General features: G+C 39.0%; 1 protein-coding gene across 1 annotated transcript in view; it reads left to right on the top strand.

The window, feature by feature from the left end:
• CCDC146 (coiled-coil domain containing 146) overlaps positions 1–21,294 on the top strand; it is a 165,436-nt gene that overhangs the window by 97,401 nt on the left and 46,741 nt on the right. The window contains exons 3-4 of the mRNA XM_012650344.1: positions 2,797–2,879; positions 5,790–5,999. Coding sequence (XP_012505798.1) covers positions 2,797–2,879; positions 5,790–5,999 — 293 coding nt within the window. The remainder of the gene's footprint in view (positions 1–2,796; positions 2,880–5,789; positions 6,000–21,294) is intronic.

Genomic DNA, 21,294 nt, shown 5'->3' with positions numbered 1-21,294 from the left:
CAAAAAGCCAAATCCAATTATTTACTAACAATAAAACTGTATAGTTTCAGTATTCTGTAATTTCTTTTTGTCTATCTCCTCAAACTTTGAGCTACCTTAGGGCAGGGCCCATGTTATGTTCGTTTCTGTTTCTGTTATACAGGGAACAGCAGGTAGGAGGTAATGGTCTTTTCAGCCTAAGAACAAAACTAAATACTGTACGTGTTTTTGAATAGACGAGCCCACAGTTACCTTACCTAGTGGTTCCCCTCCAGATGCTGGCTGGTTGGCTAGTTACAGACCAGCCCCTACTTGGCCTTCATCGTACACACATACAGATACAAATACACGCTTATACATTTACCTTTTCATAACATTTTCCCAGCAATGTTTTTCCTTTAAGAGTGTCTATATATGCAAAGCTTTTTTTCTTTTATCTTATTAGACTTTAAAGGTATCATGCCTATGGTCTCTGTACCCTTTCCAAAACCAATGAAAATGTTCGAGACCCAAAATAAGTTATATATCAGTTCAAAAATACAGAGAGAAAACTACAGAACCAAAACAAATATGTTTAAATATCTGTAAAATGTAACATAACTTACTACCAGCAATTCGACAGTTAAAAAGTTACATGTATGGCAGGGCGTGGTGGCTCACACCTGTAATCCTAACACTTTGGGAAGCCAAGGTGGGAGGATCTTTTGAGACCAGGAGTTTCAGACCAGCCTGAGCAAGAGTGAGACTCCATCACTACAAAAAATAGAAAAATTAGGGAGGTGTGGTGGCACACACCTATGGTCCCAGCTACTCGGGAGGCTGAGGTAGGTGATTTCTCGAGTCCAGAAATTTGAGGTTGCAGTGAGCTATGATGAAGCCACTGTACTCTAGCCTGGGAGATGGAGCAAGACTCTGTCTAAAAAAAAAATATATATATATATATATATATATAAATTATGTCAAAGATGATGTATGGCTACATCTTAAGATATTTGATATAGTGGGAGGTAGAGCCTCCTCAAAGGTCTTAAAGATCCTGTGTACTATATTTCACCCACAGATAAAAATGAGGGTTGTGGGGATTGGAACCCAGGCCTGGCACTAGCTAATATGGCCCTCATGAAAGATCCCAACACTTTCAAAAGAAGAAACAGTTTCATAGTGCATTTAATGTTTTTCTATCCAGATTTGGGTAGAAAGACCATGAAACTTCAGTTGTAAACTCAGACTTACGCATTTCGACAGTTACATTTATTCATTTGCTAATGAATATAAGTTTACAAAGCGCCATGCTTGGGGTTCTACACTGGCTGAGGAACAAGGCAACCCAGGTCCTTCCTCGTGGGCCTTACATAGCTGGGGAAGTAAAAAAGAATTTTTTTAATCACCTAAATAAATTTATAATTGTGGATTCTAATGTCGTATGTTAAGTATGGAGTTCTTTGTGGGGGAGTATATGTGAGTATCTCTTAGATCTAGACATCAGAGAAGGTCTTATGAACTGACATTTAAGCTGAGGTGTGAAGAAGGAGTTGGAGCAAAATGAGGGAAAACTGAGGAAGGGCTGATGCAGAGGCCTTGGAGAAGGAAAGAGATTCATGTCTTTGTGGAAATCGAAGGCAGCCAGCATGGCAGAAGCACTACGAGCTAGAATAGGGTGTTGTGAAAGGAGGCCAGGAGGGTCGCAGGGTCATGCAGGACCTCAGGGGCGTGAATACCAAGGGTCTGGGATTTTATTATATTGGAAGGGTTTTGAGAACCGAGAAGAACATGACTTTGCCTAAGTTTTAAAAAGATCTCCCTGGAAAGTAGATGGGCGGGGGCCCTGAGTGGAAACAGAGGCAGGGTGGTCAGGAGGTTTTGCAGTGGCCCAGCTGACAGATGATGTGACTTGGACACTGGGATCAGGGAAGGGAGGGGAAAGTAGATGGATTCAAGAAATATTTTGGAGGTAAGAACAGAAGGGTGGTAAAAATCACGAATCTTTTCTTCAGTCCTATTTTTCGATACTGTGTCACTAGCGGTTCAGTTAAAGTAAAAGCTAATACAAATGGTCATTGCATTATGGTTTTAATAAGGTAGAACCTTAGTATTTAATACTGTTATGTGCATTAACTAATTATCACCTAATTCAGAGAGCCAGTCAAAAGTTCTTTTATCAGAAATGAAAAAGGAACAAATAATGCCTCTTCATATACTGCGTAGACTTCTCATGCTGCTTTGACAGTGGAGGCAGAGGCGCCGTGGTACCGGGGAGCGATCATGGGTTTTTGGAGCTGAACCACCTGCATTTAAATTCTGACTCTGCCTTTAACTAGCTCTGCAACATTGAACAAATCACCGAAATTTTCTGAACTGTAGCTTCAAATGGAGATGATAATCTCTACTTCACAAAACATTTTTGAAAAGAAAATAACTGATGAGCAACACTTACCCGTAATAGGTGTTCAATAATTATTCATTTTCTCAACTTACAAATGGCCATCCTAGTAATCTACACTATTTAGATTATTTGCTAAACCTCAAAATAGAGGTTTTTGAGAATTAGAAGAATTGAACTCATTTTTCAGATGAAGAAATCACAGCCTAGAGAAGTGAAAAGACTTACCCAAGAATACAGAACTTACAGAGGGCAGAGTAGAACTAGAACTCTTTTCTCCAAACACCCAGCATCTTTCCAAGGTACCACACTGCCTCTCGTGCATCCTCTCTAATGTTTAACTGAAATATTTATAAAATATTCATGTGTCCTTTGTATATCCTGCTTAAGCCTAAAGAGAGTGATGATTAATAGTGACCTTATGTTCTCTTTGCTAGTTACATGCTACAGGAAAACTTCCTGGAACCAGAATGGCGGAGTTAAAAGCCAAGTATACCTTGCTGCATGATACCGTGGTGAGGTATGCTATTTATCAATATGGAGACAAGTTTTATCATCTTTAAATTTCTTCCTTGTGATAAGACCTATCCATATTTGCATTCCCCCAAAAGCAGACCCTGAGGCGAGCATGTGAGTTCACGTGGTTTGAGAAGTGATGTAAGAAAGCATCATGAGAAAGTGCGGAAGTGAGACAAGGATGGCAGGAATCCAGAGGGGGATGTGTCAATCTGCAGGGTGACACTGCGTACAACCGGGGCGCAGTCTCGCAAAGGACCCTCTGAGTGTCTGTGTACGACACACATCAGAAGTCTCTCGCTGAAGAGTGAGGAAACTGGGATGTTTGCCCACCAGTTTCCACCCCTCATCGATTAAGACTTGCTCCTAGGGAGAACTCCGTGATTTTGAGGCTTTAAATGGAAAGTCTAGAGTCATTTTTTTCAATACACCGCACACTGCACTTAACTGGAAGAAAACTCCATACAGATCTGAGGGCATCCCTCCAAGCCTCTTTGTAGATTCAAGAAGCATTGCAGCGTTTCTCACCCTCTGAACAGCTCTTATCTAGAGCCCAGTAGAACATTACAGGGTGCTCTGACTTGACTTTCTCCTCCCCTGGCCCACAACTCAGCTCCCTGGGCCCCAGTGACGAATAGCAATGCAGGACCCAGGCTATGGCATTATTTCTTCCTGCTTCCAGGTAGTGTTGCAGAACAGTTACTTCCTTCTACTACCCACATTTTACCTCCTCTTGCCCCCTTAGTTCCCTCTCTTGCCGTTACAAGCACCCACAATTCTCTCTCTCTCCCACTGCCCGGTGGATGGGAAAGGCATGATGAAGTGGACCCTCCACTCAGCTTCTGGAGCTGCAGCTGGGGAGATACAGGCTGGAAATATTGAACTGAAACTGAATGAGTTTTCCTTAGAAACCATGTCAGAAGAGCTTTTAAATTCCCCTCTGTTGACACTATATTTCAAGTGTTATACATTTGGTTAAATTACCATTTGTGTTCTGGCTGGAACCCTAACCACCTCGTCCTCCTCTTTCTGTGGGAAAACAGGCACTGTGGCCTGGACCAACACCTTACAATTCCAACAGTTGAAGATTGACATTAAGGAGATCAGATAACTTTAGATTTACAAAGTATATTAACATTTAAGGAAGTTGAATTGTAAGAGAATAACTTCAGCTTTCATTAATGGAAATGATTTATGGTGTCATTGTAGCTGCTGTTGTTGCCATTTGGTATCTAACACAGTGCCCGGAACATGGTACGTCCTAGTAAATGTTTTGCTAGATGCCATTGAGCAAATGACATTTCAAAGCCTGGGAAAATGAGTGGAGCTGGCAATTTCATTTGAGACAGGCTTAATCAAGTCACTGGGCATCTCTGAAGATTTCTCTTAGTGGGGGAACTGGGTGGGGAGCTTACACCGAAAGTAGAGTGCTGGCTTTAAAACAGGAAATGGCAAGGGCTTGCTTCTGACTAGGACAGGTAGCTCATACGAGGGTTTCTGGGAAAGAAGAATCATGTCTCCTGGTAGGGCCAGGGCATAGGTCAGTTCTAGAAGATACTGGGGATTCCACCAAGTCCAATTTCTACGTCCTCTGCCAGATGTTTAGCCCCTTTCCCTAGATAGAGCCAAAGCCATAGCATATAATTACAGTTGTAAGGATCGCCTTCCACTGTGACATTCAAGTCCAGCTCTAGCGAGGCATCCAAGTTAGGATCAGAAATCTGTAAATTAATTTATGTCCATTATTTCATAAGGGAATTTTTCTTCCTAGTTTCCTAGTGAAGTGCCATTAGAAAAATTTATGTCTTTTCTTAGTTCACTAAGGGAAAAAAAATTCTCCTGCAATCATGTCAGAAGAATTTAAGAAGGCCAGGGTTGCTGGGGAAGTTCCCCTATCGTTTACCCCCTCCTACAAAGTCATGATCATTCTTCAAAGTCAAGTGCAAATATCACGTTCTCATTGAATGTAATCCTTTCTTTGTCATCTCCAAGTGTCTTGATCTAGACACCAGTGGTAGTATTTGTCACCTGGCATTCCAGTCACCTATCTATGTCTCTTCTTCTCTGCTAGATTGCAAACTTCTTGAGGCCAGAAGCTGAGCCTTATTTACCTGCTAGCACCTAGCAGAGTACAGGGACATGCTACATGCCGTATAGTACATCGTCCCTCAGTATCGATGAGGGATTGTTTCTAGGACCTCTCACAAGATACCAAAATCCACAGATGCTGAAGTCCCTGATATAAAATGGTGTGGTGTTTGCATAGAACCTACGTACATCCTCCCGTATACTTTAAATCATCTCTAGATTACCTATAATACCTAATATAATGTAAATGCTATGTAAATAGTTATTCTGTATTGTTTAGAGCTGTGGTCCCCAGCCCCCTGGGCCATGGAGATCCACAGTGGAGCTCCACTGCCCCCTCTGTCCCTGGAAAAATTGTCTTCCATGAAAACTGGGGGAGGGGAGCCCCCACAGTAGGAAGTGACCAGCGGACAGGCCAGCAAGCAAAGTTTCATCTGTATTTACAGCCACTCCCCATTGCTTGCATCACCTGCTGAGCTCTGCCTCCTTGCCACCAATTCCGTAGAAAAATTGTCTTCCATGAAACTGGTCTTTGGTGCCAAAAAGATTGGGGACCACTGGTTTAGAGACTATATGACAAGAAAAAGTCTGTACATGTTCAGTACAGATGAAATTTTTTAAAAACATTTTCAATCTGTGGGTGGTCGAATCCATGGATGGGAACCCACGGATATGGAGGGCCAACTTTATTTGGCACAAAAATACTACTGAGTTGAATTGAACCCAGGAATGGGGAGCAGCTGTCCTCGCTAGACCCCCAGTGAGACACTAAGCATATTGAGGGTGTATACTTCTCATCGTGCAAATCTGTTTTCATGTTACCCAGCACACAAGAGTCAGAGGTCCAGCTGCTACAGAATGCCAAACGCTTCACTGAGCAAATACAACAGCAGCAGTTTCACCTACAGCAAGCTGATAAATTTCCAGAAGCATTCTCCACAGAGGTCTCCAAAATGAGAGAACAACTTCTCAAGTATCAAAATGAATATAATGCAGTGAAGGAAAGAGAGTTCCATAATCAGTACAGATTAAGTAGGTAAGTACACAGTTCTCTCAGGCACACTGAGACAGATACCAGCAAAGCTGTTTCCACATAAATACAATTAGAAATATCAAACTAAATTAGGAAGTCATTTTCAGTACAAGGAGTATGAGATGGCATGGTGACAATGGTTGGTTACAAGGCTAGTTCTTCCCTTGATGCCCTAGAATGGACAGTCCCTGAACAAGGTTACACAACTTCTAGAAAAGAGGCGTAGGTGACAGAGATCCCTGCCATGGTTTTCAAGTGTCAGAACAGCCATAAAGCATTGGGAACTGCAGCCAAAGAACATACTCCACAGAACAAGGACTTGGCACTGTCTTGCCCTGACTGTAGCCCCTCGCCCTGTGACTGTGGCCGTACCAGATCACAAGTCTGCATGGTGAGTGTTTCTCCCCACACACACTTTCCAAACCAGCCTCCATGAGCTGAGGGTCACATCTGGATCTCCCTGTTGTTCTAATATAGCAACAGCAGGACCACATCTTCAACTTTCATCTACTATTATAATACTAAACTATTCCTCAGAATCGAGAAAGAAAGCTATGTTCTTTTGGGAGACACATTTACATACCTAAATCTAGATTATGTCATTTAGTGAACTAAAGCAGACATTTATTGCTAAAAGGACAAATGTTATTTCCAAAATCTCCTCTAACCTTCTTCCCCTAGAGTAGCAAGTCAGGGGAAGAGTTTATTCAGCAAGTCACACTATTTAGATTAAATTTGAAAATGATTGCAATTCAGGTTTTGTGTTGTGGCGTGCTGTGTGCTGTGCCCGGGTATGGGAGAGAAAGCCAAACTCTCTCTCCTAGAATTTGTTACCATTTAAGGTGGCAGAACTTCCTCTGGCCGTTTTTAAGAGTAGGTAGATTTCTGACAGTGCAAATATATATAATTCAGTCCTGCTTAGAGATAAGCAAATGACTTGAGTGACCTCTTGAAGACTTTCCAAGTCCTTGGTTTTAAATCCTGTCTTTGGGGCCAATTTTTTTTTTTTTTGAAATTGGGAGGTGGATAAAGAAGGCAAATTTAATCAAAAGAATTCTATTCAGGGGGAAAAGTTGGATTTTTTAGTCTCTCAATCTAAACTTGTTTTATAGTTGGAGAGCTATAAAAAGAAAGCCTCGCTATTTCTGTGCTCTGTAAGCACTCTTTCAGTTGAGAAAATAATGAAATTAAAACAATTGGTGGTTGTTCATTAGTATTGAATATAAGAATGCTTGACATTTCCATGAAAGGGTAAGAGGAACATAAGTCAGTTGATATTTAAGTTGTTTAAAATTTCCAAGTATTCCTGCCAAGAAAAAAAAATCCCAGAACTGTTGCCTTTTAGGTATAGACAGGCAAATTGTTCATTGAGCTAGGGAGGGGATGGTGCATAGTGACCTACAATGAACAAGAACATTCGAGATGCACGTTTGCAGAAATGTTTAGTGTGTATTCTTTTTTGAATTTGTAATGTATGATTCTTTAGCTTGAGCAGATTTCCTTGCATTCTCAAATGTTAGCAGGTCAAGAATTAATAAGCCTATTTTCATAAAAATAATGGTGATACCAAAAGAAATACCATGAAAGAATTATAGCCTATATATTTCATTGGCTTGACATATTAAATATTTAGTATTACAATCATATGCTGCATAGTGATATTTCAATCAATGACAGACTGCATATATGATGGTCCCATGAGATTAATGGAACTGAAAAATCCCTGTTGCCTAGTATTTACTATATTGTACTTTTTATCATCATAAAGTACTCCTCCTACTTATAAAAAAAATTTAATTGTAAAACAGTCTCAGGCAGGTCCTTCAGAAGGTATTCTAGAAGGCATTGTTATAGGAGATGATAGCTCCATGGATGTTATTGCCCCTGAAGACCTTCCCGTGGGACAAGGTGTGGAGGAGGGAGCCGTGATATTGATGATCCTGACCGTGAGTGGGCCTAGGCTAATGTGTGTGTTTATGTATTAGTTTTTAACAAAAAAGTTTAAAAAGTAAAAAATACTCAAAAAGCTTATAGAATAAGGATATAAAGAAATATATTTCTACTGCTGTACAATGTGTTTGTGTTTTAAGCTAAGTATTATTACAAAAGATTCAGAAAGTTAAAAAAAATTAAGTTTATAAAGTAGAAGTTATAGGAAGCCAAGGTTAATCTATTATCAAAGAAAAATTTTTAATTTAGTGTAGCCTAAGTGTACAGTGTTTATAAAGTCTACAGTAGTGTATAGTGATGTTCTGGGCCTTCACATTCACTCACCACTCACTCACCGACTCACCCAGGGCAACTTCCAGTCCTGCAAGCTCCATTCAGGGTAAGTGCCCTATGCAGGTACACCATTTTTATCTTTTATACCATGTTTTTACTGTACCTTTTCTATGTCTAGATATATAAATACTTACCATTGTGTTACTAGTGCTAAGTATTCAGTACAGTAACATACTGTATAGGTTTGTAGCTTAGGAGGAATAGGCTGTACCATCTAGGTTTTTGTAAGTCCACTCTGATATTCACACAATGACAAAATCGTCTAATGACACATTTCTCAGAATATATCCTCGTCGTTAGGCTACACATGACTGTACATGGTACAGGAACAATTTCCTTCACCCCCCCCCCCCCCCCAGGAAAAAAGTAGATATTTCCATCCCCACATAAAAATAAAGAAACTAAGTCAAAGAGAGAAAACTATTCATCCAAATATACAGACGATATTTGTCAGCCCAGCACAACAAAGTCTCATTCAGTGTCTAGATCATAGAAGCCCAAATAGCTAGGACCCTTCCACCCAGTATCTTTAGGAACTTCTGACTCATTGGCAACTACTAAGAACAACATCTTGTTCAAATACTTTAGAGAAAGGATTTTACTCTATAATTTTATTGACTTTTCTTGTGTTTTCATGTAATATAAATTCTTTAATAAATGCTAATGGTAAGTATAATTATATGGTTGGTTAATAATTAAATCTATTTAATTTTACAATAGTTTCAGGTTTGGGATTAGTATTCATTGATGACCTCTTAATAAATATGCAGTTCAGGAAAGAATATGTAACCTATTTAAATAATTTAAATAAATATGTTATAAATAAGTAGTTAAATAGATACTATTGAGAATTTATTTTTGAAACAAAGTGGAAGTCATTATCTTTCTAAATTATCTTTTCTCTGAAAAGATTTTCCAATATTCTCTTCAACTTTTTCCTTGCCTTTGTTAACTTTGTTACCTTTTTTGGCTTTCCTGCTTTCTAGTAATTCCTAAATTTTGAACAGATACATTGTGTCTCTCATACTAAATCTTACACATTCTGACAAGTCTTGGGTAGTTGAGAAGCAAGACCATGGTCAGCTAGCATTGTCTGTTGCAGTGTGAACGTGGAGGGGGACACTCAGGCTGCCGAAGAGACCCTGACCTTAGTGACTATTTACTCTCCCATAGCTGTTCCTGTGGTCCTTTTTGCTCACGCAGGATTTATTAGTTGCTTTTTTTTTTTTTTTTTTTGAGGTCACTCTAGCATGCTGGCTGGAGTGTGGTGGCATCATCATAGCTCACTGCAACCTCTAACTCCTGGGCTCAAGTGATGCTCCTGCCTCAGCCTCCCGAGTAGCTGGGACTACAAGAGTGTACCACCATGCCCAGCTAATTTTTTCTATTTTTAGGAGAGACGAGTCTTGCTCTTGATCAGGCTGGTCTCAAACTCCTGACCTTAAGTGATCCTCCCATCTTGGCCTCCCAGAGCACTAGGATTACAGATGTGAGCTACTGTACCCAACCTTATTAGTTGTTTTCCATTCTTGGCCCAGTAATGATAGCAAAATTGGAACCAAGAAACAACAGATCTGTTAAGAAAGGAAAAGAGGGATGATTTTAGCAATACAGAATTCCAGAAAATTAGAATATGACAGAAGGGCATGCAGGTACTCAGGATTAGTACTAAGGAAACACAGCTAGAACAGATTTTACCTTCTTAACTTTAAACAAACAAACAAACAAACAAAACCTTTCTTGTCCCTTTGTGGCAACCAATATCTTAGAACAAGCTTAGAACAGATTTCTCAGAGTATAGTGCTCAGATAACTGAGAGAGAAGCACCTGAGATACCATCTGAAAGGCAGATTCAACCCAAAAAGTAATGATTATGATCTCTGTCCAACCCCCCAACCCAAAGTGATATTTGAATTTTTTTTATAAGCTTTCTATATGATTCTGACATCACATTAGAGTTCGAGAACTGTTAGTTCTAAAGGTTCTCAGCCCTGACCACATGTTAGAATCACCTGAGCCTTCTCTCAGTGATCATTCTGTCTTTGTTTAAATACTTTCAGTGACAGGGAGCTCACAGTAGCTCATTCCAATTTTGGAAAGCTCCTATACTTCAGTGGTTACCAGATTGGTTAAGAAACCTACCTTCTTGAAACTTTCACCCATTCATGCTGGTTCTACTCCTTATGGTGAATGATGCCTCTTACACATGTCAGCATGTGAAGGATTCCTGCATTGTCCCTTCACCCACACATCCTTAAAACCAAAAACCTTTGATGACATGGTTGTAGTTAGGACTATTTTGTTGCAGAAAGGAAGCAAATCCTAAGGAGCTTTGACATTGAAGCTCCCTTAGGAAAGCTGGAAAGTGTCAGATTTAAAATTTAATGTGAGTTTAAAAGATTAGAAGTTAATAAAGATGGATAAAAGACTTAAATGTGAGACCTGAAACCATAAAAATCCTAGAAGAAAACCTAGGAAAAACTCTTCTGGATGTTGGCCTAGGCAAAGAACTTGACTAAGACCTTAAAAGTAAATACAACAAAAACAAAATGGGACTTAATTAAACTAAAAAATGTCTACACAGCAAAAGAACTAATCAATGGAGTAAATGGACAACCTACAGAATAGGAGAAGATATTCACAGACTATACATCCAGCAAAGGACTAATATCCAGAATCTACAAGGAACTCAAATCAGCAAGACAAAAACAACCTCATTAAAAAGTAGGCAATCCCCCTCCTACATGCCTTCAGTGAACAGTGAGACACTACATTTATTGAAGGCTTTTCCATCCTCCATGAGCCCAGGCACAGCAGCAAGTAAGGAATAGTGGGGTGAACTAGTGAGTCCTAGGAGTTTGGGCAGTCCATGAGGGGCTCCCCCAGGAAGGAGAGAAACACGAGAGGCCGGAGTGTTCGTTTTCTTCCATTCAGACACTTCCTCCCCTGCACCTCCCCTAACTAGGGCAACTGAGAAAGCAGTTTGAGCTCAGGCTGACCGGGAGCTGCAGCCTCTCCCCGACCTATAACAATTGCAGGAGTAGTTTGAGCTGATAAGTTCACAAACGGAAGTTTCTCCCCAGCAGGCGCGCACTCTAGGCTGAGGTTTCCACAGACAGCGGGGCCCCCACCACTTTCCTTGAGGACTTGTGGTGGAATAGGGGTGCACAATTTGGGAACTTCCTGCCTACTGGGAGAGTCGCATTCTGGCAACTCAGATAAGCAAGCCAGTCCTTGTGCTCCCTGGACATGAGAAGGGTTGCAGGGGGACTCGGGAGAAGTCTGGGAGCTGGACTCGGGTGGGAAGGAAGCCCACGCAGACATATCTAACAGGAGAGTGGCCGGGTGCTGAGGAATGGGGATCTGTGAATGTGCCCATCCTCCCCACCGGAGAACCGCCACATTGGATAAGGGGTGGTATTTGGAAAGGAATGGCCCAGCCTCTGGCTCCATGGCAACCAAATGCCTCACACTCAGACACACCAACTGACAGGGCGCTGTGGCCCCTCCCCCACTCATTACAACAGGGAGAGCAGTTTGTGCCAAGAAGGTCAAGAGCAGACTCTTCTCTCTGGTGGGCACGTGCTCCTGGCTGAGGTCCCCACAGACCTCTCCCTTTGAGGACTTGTAGTGGAACAGGGGTACACAATCTGGGAACTCCCTGCCCATTGGCTTTTCATGGAGACACATGCTAGTGGGTCAGACACACAGATGAAGGGGAGGTTTGAGAGCTGGACTTGGGTGGTGAGGGAGCACATGTGGACTGAACTGAGAGGAGTGTGCTATGGGGGTCCAGGGAGCAGGGATTTTGGGGAGTGCCCACCCCACCTGCAGAAAAACTGCACTACTGGATAAGAGTGGGGCCTTAACACTCAAGCATTTAGCCCCCTCCCCTGTGAGCAGTCTTCCCAGTTTGGGGAGTTTGTCCTGACCCCTCAACAGCTCCCCCTGATGGCGGGAAAAGCAACTTCTGAGTCCAACTAGGGCTTTGCAAAGCCTTTCAGGCTCCTGCAGGCTAGCCACAAACTGCCTTGCTCCTCTGCTCACTGCAGTGGTAGTAGAGATCAAGCAACCCCCTGGGAGCTACACGGACCCTCCTAAAACTTGGGGCACTCAAGTACTCCACCTGGGGGACCAGAGCCTACCACAGGCACGAAAGAACATTTCAGCAGCTGGCTCTTTCCCACAATCATCAACCAATGACAGGGAGAACAACTCTATAGCTCGTGATAGTGTCTTCCAACTCAAGCAAACAGGCCATGGCTGATTCATATTTCCCACCCGCCATCTTGGAGATTAAGCTGGGGGACCCAACAGAATTCTCACTGCTGGGAAGAGGTGAAGACAGCAGGACAGTGGCAACCCAAGAGGAGCATCAAACCTGTTTAAACATCCCATAGAAAACTCAGGGCCAGCACTCTTCTCCCCAGCACGGTCAGAGATTGAACTTTGGGAATGGGAGGATAGGCCCACAAGCCAGGCATAGAACATCCAGGACTGGATTGAGAGACCAGATAAGAAGGAGTGAGTGAAAGAACTCCGGAAGTATGAAAAATCAGTGTGAAAGGACACCCCAAAAAGGAAACAACAACTCTTTACTAATGGATACCAACCAAAATGAAACATTGAAATGACAGAGAATTCCAAATATGGATTATATGGAAGCTCAACAAAACACAAGAGAAAATGGAAAACCCACACAAAGAAACCATAAAAACAATACAGGAAATGAATGAAAAATTCACTAAAGAACTCAAATTATTAAAAAAAAATCAAATAGAACTTCTGGAAATGAAAAATCACTCAAGCAAAAACAAAACACAGCGTAAAGTCTTGTATTTATAGACTAGATCAGGCAGAAAAAAGAATCTCAGAACTTGAACACAACATCTTCAAATTAAACAAATCAGTCAAAGATAAAGAACAGAGAAATAAGAGGAATGAAGAAAGCCTACAAGAAATATGGGATTATGTAAAGAGGCCAAACAAGAATCATAGGCATCCCTAAGGGTAAAGAAGAAAACACGCAAGGGGTGGAAAACCTATTTGAGGGAATAATTGAGGAATACTTCCCTAGTTTTGTTAGAAATTTAGATAGCCAGGTACCGGAAGGTCAATGAACACCTGGGGGATTCACGGCAAAGAGGCAATCACCATGACACATAATCATCAGACTGGCCAAAGGGAACATGAAGGAGGATCTCCTGTGAGTCATAAGGTGAAAACATGAGGTGACTTACAAAGGAAAACCCAACAGGCTAACTGCAGACTTCTCAACTGAGGCCTTACATTTAGCCCCCTCGAAGCCAGAAGGGACTGGGGCCCCATCCTCAATCTTTTTAAATGGAATAATGACCAGACTATAATTTTGTATCCTGAAAAATTCTAATAATAATAATAATTCTCTTATATGAGAGAGAAATAAAGATTTTTTCAGACAAGCAAACACTGAAGGAATTTGTCAAGACCAGACCTCCCCTGCAGAAAGTACTCACATCTGCATTGTACATTGATCAGCACAACAGACACCCACCAGTGTAAAATCACCCAAAAGCTAAAGCTCAGAGCACATATAAAGTAATGGTTCAAGGGGTAACACAAAGAAATATGGCTCTACTCAACAGGATGAACAGAAATGCACCCCACTTATCAATTCTTTCAATAAATATGAACAGCTTGAATTCCTCACTCAAGACGTAGGCTGGCAGAATGGATTAAAAAAAATACAAGCCAAGTATCTGCTATCTACGGGAAACACATCTAACCCACAAGGACTCATCAGACTCAAGGTGAAGGGATGGAAAAAAATATTTCATGCAAATGGCTAGCTAGTGTAGACATTCTCATATCAGATAATATAGACTTCAAATCAACAATAGTAAAGAAAAAGATGGTTGTTATATAATGGTAAAGGGAGAAATTCAACAAGACATGACAATCCTAAATATTTATACACCTAACACAGGTACACCCAGATTCACAAAGCAAACTCTATGAGATCTAAACACAGTGATAAACAAAAGCATCACAATAGCTGGGATGTCAACACCCCACTGACAGAACTGGACTGATCCTCCAAGCAGGAAATAAACACTGGATTTAAACGTGACTCTAGAGCAAATGCTCCTAACATTTATAGAATATTATACCCAAAACTACTGAGTATATATTATTCTCTAAGATATGGAACATTCTCTAAGATTAATCACATCTTAGGCCACATGTCTCAACAAAGTAAAAAAAAAAAAAAGTTAGAAATCATACCATATACGTTCTCAGACCACAGTAGAATAAAACTAGAAACCAACTCCAACAGGAACACTCAATTTACACAAAGTCATGGATATTAAACAACCTACTGCTTAACAATTATTGGGTCAAGATGGAAATCAAAAGATTTCTGAAAGTAAATGACAAAAAGGACACAAGTTATCAAAATCTATGGGATTCAGCAAAAGCACCCCTAAGGGGGAAAATTCATAGCCTTAGCCACTTACATCAAAAAGACAGAAAGATAACAAATCAACAATCTAATGAATTGCCTCAAGAAACTAGAAAAGGAAGGGCAAACCAAACCCAAACCCGGCAGAAGAAAAATAATTAAGATCATAGCAGAACTAAATGAAATTAAAAATAAAAAAATAATACAGAGAATTAATGAAACAAAAAATTGGCTCCTTGAAAAGATAAAATTGATAGATCTCTTGCTAGATTAACCAGAAATAGAAAATACCCATATAAGCTCAATCAGAAATAAAAAGGAGATATTACAACTGCTACGGCAAAAAAAAATCTGTGAATACTATAAAAATACCCACAAAAACTCAATAACGTAGAGGAAATGGGCAAATTCCTGGAAACACATAACCTCCCAATGCTAAAACAGGAAGAAATAGCATGCTTGAACAGACCAGTAATGAATAACGAAATGTAAGCAGCAATAAAAGATCTTCCAGTACAAAAAAGTCAAGATGGTTTCACAGCCAGATTTTATCAAACCTAAAAAGAATTGGTACCCATACTGCACAGATTATTTCATAACATTGAGAAGGAAGGAATTCTCCCCAACCTGTTCTATGAAGCCAGATCACCTTAATACTGAAGCCAGGAAAGGACAAAACAAAAAAAGAAAACTACAGACCAATATCCCTTATGAATATAGATGCAAAAATCCTCAATAAAATACTAGCAAACCGAATTCAGGAGCACATCAAAAAAATAATTCACCACGACAAAGTGGACTTCATCCAGGGATGCAAGGATGGTTCAGCATACATAAATCCATAAATGTGATTCACCACATAAACAGAAGCCAAAACAAAGACCATATGATCATCTCAATTGATGCAGAAATAGCATTTGACAAAATTCAGCACCCTTTCACAATAAAAACTCTTAACAAAATAGGCATAGGTGGAACATATCTCACAATTATAAAAGCCATATATGACAAACCCACAGCCAACGTCATACTGAATGGGGAAAAGTTGAAAACATTCCCACTTAGAACTGGAACAAGACAAGGATGCTCACTGTCACCACTTCTAATCAACATAGTGCTAGAAGTCCTAGCCAGAGCAATTAGTCAAGAGAAGGAAGTTAAGGGTATCCAAATGGGGAAAGAATAGGTCAAACTATCACTCTTTGCCTATAACATATATGATCTTATATCTGGAAAACCCCAAAGATTCAGTCAAGAGATTCCGTCACCTTCTGGAATTGATAAACTCAGCAAAGCCTCAGGTTACAAAATCAACATACACAAGTCAGCATTCCTATACACCAACAACAGTCAAGCTGAGAATCAAATCAAAGACTCAATGCCTTTCACAATACTTACAAAGAAAATAAAATACCTAGGAATATATTTTCCCAAGGAGGTGAAAGATCTCTACAAAGAGAACTACGAATCACTGAGGAAGAAAATTGCAGATGATGTAAACAAATGAAAAAACATATCATGCTCATGGATCAGCAGAATCAATATTGTCAAAATGTCCATACTACTCAAAGTGATTTACAGATTTAATGCAATCCCCACCAAAATACCAATGTCATATTTTGGAGATCTAGGAAAAATAATTCTATGCTTCATTTAGAACCAGAAAAGATCCTGAATAGCCAAAGCAACCTTAAGCAAAAGGAACAAATGAGGAGGCATCACTTTAGCAGACTTTAAGCTATACTACAAAGCTATAATAACCAAAACAGCATGGTACTGGCACAAAAATAGAGACATAGACGAAATGGAGAATCCAGATATAAAACTATCCACATGTTGCCATGTGACCTTTGACAAAGCAGACAACAATATACACTGACGAAAAGAATACTGATTCAATAAATCGTTCTGGGAAAATTGGATAGCCACATGTAGATGATTAAAATAGGATCCACACCTCTCACCACTCAGAAAAATTAATTCCAGATGGATCACAGACTTAAACCTAAGACATGAAACTATAAGAATTCTAGAAGAAAATGTTAGAAAAACTCTTCTAGATATTGGCCTAGGCAAAGAACTTATGAAGATCCCAAAGGCAAATACAGCAACAACAAAAATAAGTAAATGAGGCTGGGCGCGGTGGCTCACGCCTGTAATCCTAGCACTCTGGGAGGCTGAGGCGGGAGGATTGTTAGAGCTCAGGAGTTCGAGACCAGCCTGAGCAAGAGCGAGACCCCATCTCTACTAAAAATAGAAAGAAATTAATCGGACAACTAAAAATATATAGAAAAAATTAGGCAGGCATGGTGGCAAATGCCTGTAGTCCCAGCTACTCGGGGGGCTGAGGCAGAAGGATTGCTTGAGCCCAGGAGTTTGAGGTTGCTGTGAGCTAGGATGATACCATCGCACTCTAGCCCGGGCAAAAGAGTGAGACTCTGTCTCAAAAAAAAAAAAAAAAAAAAAAAAAAATCCCTCAAAAAAATAAATAAATAAATAAGTAAATGAGACTTGATTAAACTAACTTCTGCACAGCCAACAAAACAATCAATAGAGTGAACAGGCAACCTACAGAACGGGAGAGAATATTCTCCTGCTATACATCCGAAAAAAGGGCTGATAACTAAAATCTACCAAGAACTCAGGCAAATCAAGAAAAACAATCCCATTAAAAAGTGGGTAAAAGACACGAACAGAAGCTTTTCAAAAGAAGAGAGATTAATGGCAAACAAACATATGAAAAAATGCTCAACATCACTAATCATCAGGCAAATGCAACTCAAAACCACAATGAGATATCACCTAACTCCAGTGAGAATGGCTTTTATCAAAAAGTCCCAAAACAATAGATGTTGTCATGGATGCAGAGAGAAAGGAACACTTATACACTGTTGGTGGGACGGCAAACTAGTGTAACCTCTATGGAAAATAGTATGGAGATTCCTCAAAGAACTAAAAGTAGACCTACTGTTGATCCAGTGGGATCCTAGTATTGATCCCACTTCTGGCTATTTACCCGAAGAAAAAAAGTATTTTTATCAAAAAGACACTTGCACTAGAATGTTTATTGCAGCACAATTCACAATTGCAAAGATGTGAAATCAACCCAAGTGCCCATGAATTCATGAGTGGATTAATAAAATGTGGTAAATGTATACCATGTACTACTCAGCCATAAAAAAATTAATACCTTTTCCAATGATAAGAATGGAACTGGAGACCATTCTCCTAAGTGAAATATCATAAGAATGGAAAAACAAACACCACATGTACTCACTATTAAATTGGAACTAACCTATCAGCACCCATGTACACAGATGGAAGTAAAACTCGGCAGAAATTAAGCAGGTAGGAGGGGGGAGAAGGCGATGGGTGAAATACTTAATGGGTACAATGTACACTATCTGGGTGGTGGACACACTTGTAACTTTGACTCAACTAGTACAAAAGCAATCCTTGTAACCAAGACATTTGTACCCTGTAATATTCTGAAATTTTTAAAAAGTGGGCAAAAGACATAAACAGACATTTTTCAAAAGAAGATATACAAATGGCCAGCAAACATAAGAAAAAAAATTCTCAATATCACTAGTCATCAGGGAAATGCAAATTAAAACCACAATGATATACCACCTTACTCCTGTCAGAATGGGTAATATCAAAAAGGCAAAAACAATAGGTGTTGGCATGGATGCAATAAAAAGGGAAAGCTTATACACTCTTGGTGGGAATGCAAATTATGCAAACCTCTGTGGAAAACAGTATGAAGTTTCCTCAGAGAACTAAACTTAGACCTACCATTCAATCCAGCAATCTCACTACTGGGTATCTACACAGAGGAAGTCATTATATCAGAAAGACGTATGAACTCATATGTCTATCACCGCACAATTCATGATGGCAAAGATATGAAAACCTAAGTGTCCATCAACTGATGAGTGGATAAAGAAAATGTGGTATGTACACACATATACACACCATGGAGCACTACTCAGCCATGAAAAAGAATAAAATAATGTCTTTTGCAGCAACTTGGATGGAACTGGGGGCCATTATCCTAAGTGAAGTATCTCAGGACTGCAAAAACAAATTCTTCATATTCTCACCTGTAAGCGGGAGCTGAGTGATGAGTATGCATAGTCATACCGAGTAGTATAATGGACATTGGTGACTCACAATGGTGGGGGGTTGGCGGGATGAAAAATTACCTATTGGGTACAATGCACACTATTTAGGTGATGGACACACTAGAAGCCCTGACTTCACCACTATGCAATTTATCCATGTAACAAAAACCCATTTGTACCCCCTAAATCTATTGAAATAAAATTTTTTAAAAGTTAGGAGTTAATATATACCAAGAGGCACTCACATACAAAGTTTTTGCCCCAATAATGCCATGCAAAACTAATAATCTAAAAGGAGAAAAAAGATATAATACTTAAAGATGTTTATGACATTATTTATAAAAGTGATAAATTTGAAGCAAATTCTAAAAAATAGTGGAATATTTAAATAATAATGCTTTCTAGAGACAGCTCAATGCTGAAAAGCTCTAGAGTCAACTGAGTTTGAATGTCAGGTTAGCCTTGACTGTGTGACTTTGTCCTCAGTTTCTCTACTTGTACAATGAGGATAACAATACTTACTTACCAAAGTTGTGAAGTTCAGATACAATGCATACGAAGCACCTGGCATATGGCAGGTTCGGTGTATGATAAATAATATTTAGGGTTATTATGGTATATCCACCTAATAGAAAACCTTGAAAATAAATATTAAATTATTAATTATGAAATTTATTTGAATACTTGGGAAAATATTTTAATTAAATGTTAGGTAAAAATGGATTCAACCATACTTTCACATTTAATATAATTTTATTAAGAGATACAAGGAAAATAAACACTATCAACCACAGTGTGATAGGGCAGGATTATGATCTTTCTCTATAAATAGAAAAATACATAGGAAATAAAAGTCAATCGGTATTTAATAAAAAGAATGCATGATTGAAATATGTTTCAAATATCCTAAAGAATTAGCCACTTTATATTTGTTAAAAGATCATTTTATACTTATTTAAAGAATAGACAATAAGTCATATCTGTGGAAGAGCTTCATGTCACCATTTTGAAACTCAGAAACACTCAGTTGCCTTTATGACCAGAAGATGGCAGCACACTACCTCCCCCTGGTGGCAGCATGCCCAAGGTGTAGGATCAATATCTGAGAAGTAAAATATCGCCAATTTATGTGCAAGCTCTAAAAGCAAAGGCATAAGTATTTAAAACTCTGAAAAGTTCAGTTTCAATTTGGTCTCGACAACTAACCTATATTTAATCCAATGTGACATATTTATCACACCAACCTCAATCTACATTATTGTAAATAAAACTTCATAAAAAAATAATACCTGATGTGCCTGTACGTTTACGCTTCATGTTCCCAGATCTAGTGGGATCTGCTTATTTGATATAACCAATAGACATAATATTCCATGTATTCTCATTTTTATAGATAAATCTTTTTATATTTTAGAATTTGTATTGATCACACTTGGAAAATCTTATAACTTCTTTGGGACTTTAATAGCCATTAAATGCAGAGTATCAAGAACAATGAAAAATATTTGTCTTAGACTTCTTCCGGAAGTCTGGTGGATAAAACAGAGTTCATAATAAGGTTATTGGAGAAAGAGAATAAACAAGCAATTGTATCAAGTCATTTATTTTGTTTAGAACATTCAGGGTAACCCTATTTGAAGCAAATTCCAAAATCTCATTTTAGCATCATGTCATCTCATCTTATCAGTTAAAATAAAAATATGACCCAAATGGGTTTTTTTTTTATTCTTCTCATCAAGAAGTGAACAAAACCATATGTTCCCATTCACTGTTTGTACTTCCTAATATTTTCTGTTTCTTTTGTTTGTTAATCTCAATTTACAATGATAACTGGCTTTCAGAAAAAGCTCTGGCATATCTTTCTATAGATGTCAGTTATATCCAACTGATGGTGTTGTTGAGTTTAGCTATGTCCTTACTAATTTTCCACCTCTGAATCTGTTCATTTTTGATAGAGGGGTATTGAAGCCTCTAACTATAATAGTAGATTCATCTACTTCCTGCAGTTCTGTCAGGTTTTGCCTCATGTATTTTGATGCTTTCTTATTAGGTACATAAACATTAAAGATTATTATGTCTGCTTAGAGAACTGACTTCTTTATTATTATGTAATGCCCCTCTTTGTCTCTGATAACTTTCATTGCTCTGAAGTCTGTTCTGTCTGAAATTAATATAATGACTTCCACTTTTTCTTGATTAGTGCTAGCATGATGTATCTTTCTTCATCTATTTACTTTTAATCTATATGTGCCTTTATATTTAAAGTGGGTTACTTGTAGATAGCATATAGTTGTGTCTTATTTTTTTGATCCACTCTGACCATCTCTTTTAATGGACATTTAACATGATTATTGATATAGTTGGATTAACATATATCTTGTTATTGTTTTCTATTTGTTGCCCTTGTTCTTTGTTTCTGTTTTTTTTTTGTTCTCTCTTTTTCTGT

The sequence above is a fragment of the Propithecus coquereli genome, unplaced genomic scaffold (genome assembly GCF_000956105.1).
Source record: "Propithecus coquereli isolate 6110/MARCELLA unplaced genomic scaffold, Pcoq_1.0 Scaffold32, whole genome shotgun sequence".
NCBI classification, from domain to species: Eukaryota; Metazoa; Chordata; class Mammalia; order Primates; family Indriidae; genus Propithecus; species Propithecus coquereli.
The sequence above is the reverse complement of the archived record's forward strand: the minus strand, read 5'-3'. Positions and strand labels throughout refer to the sequence as shown.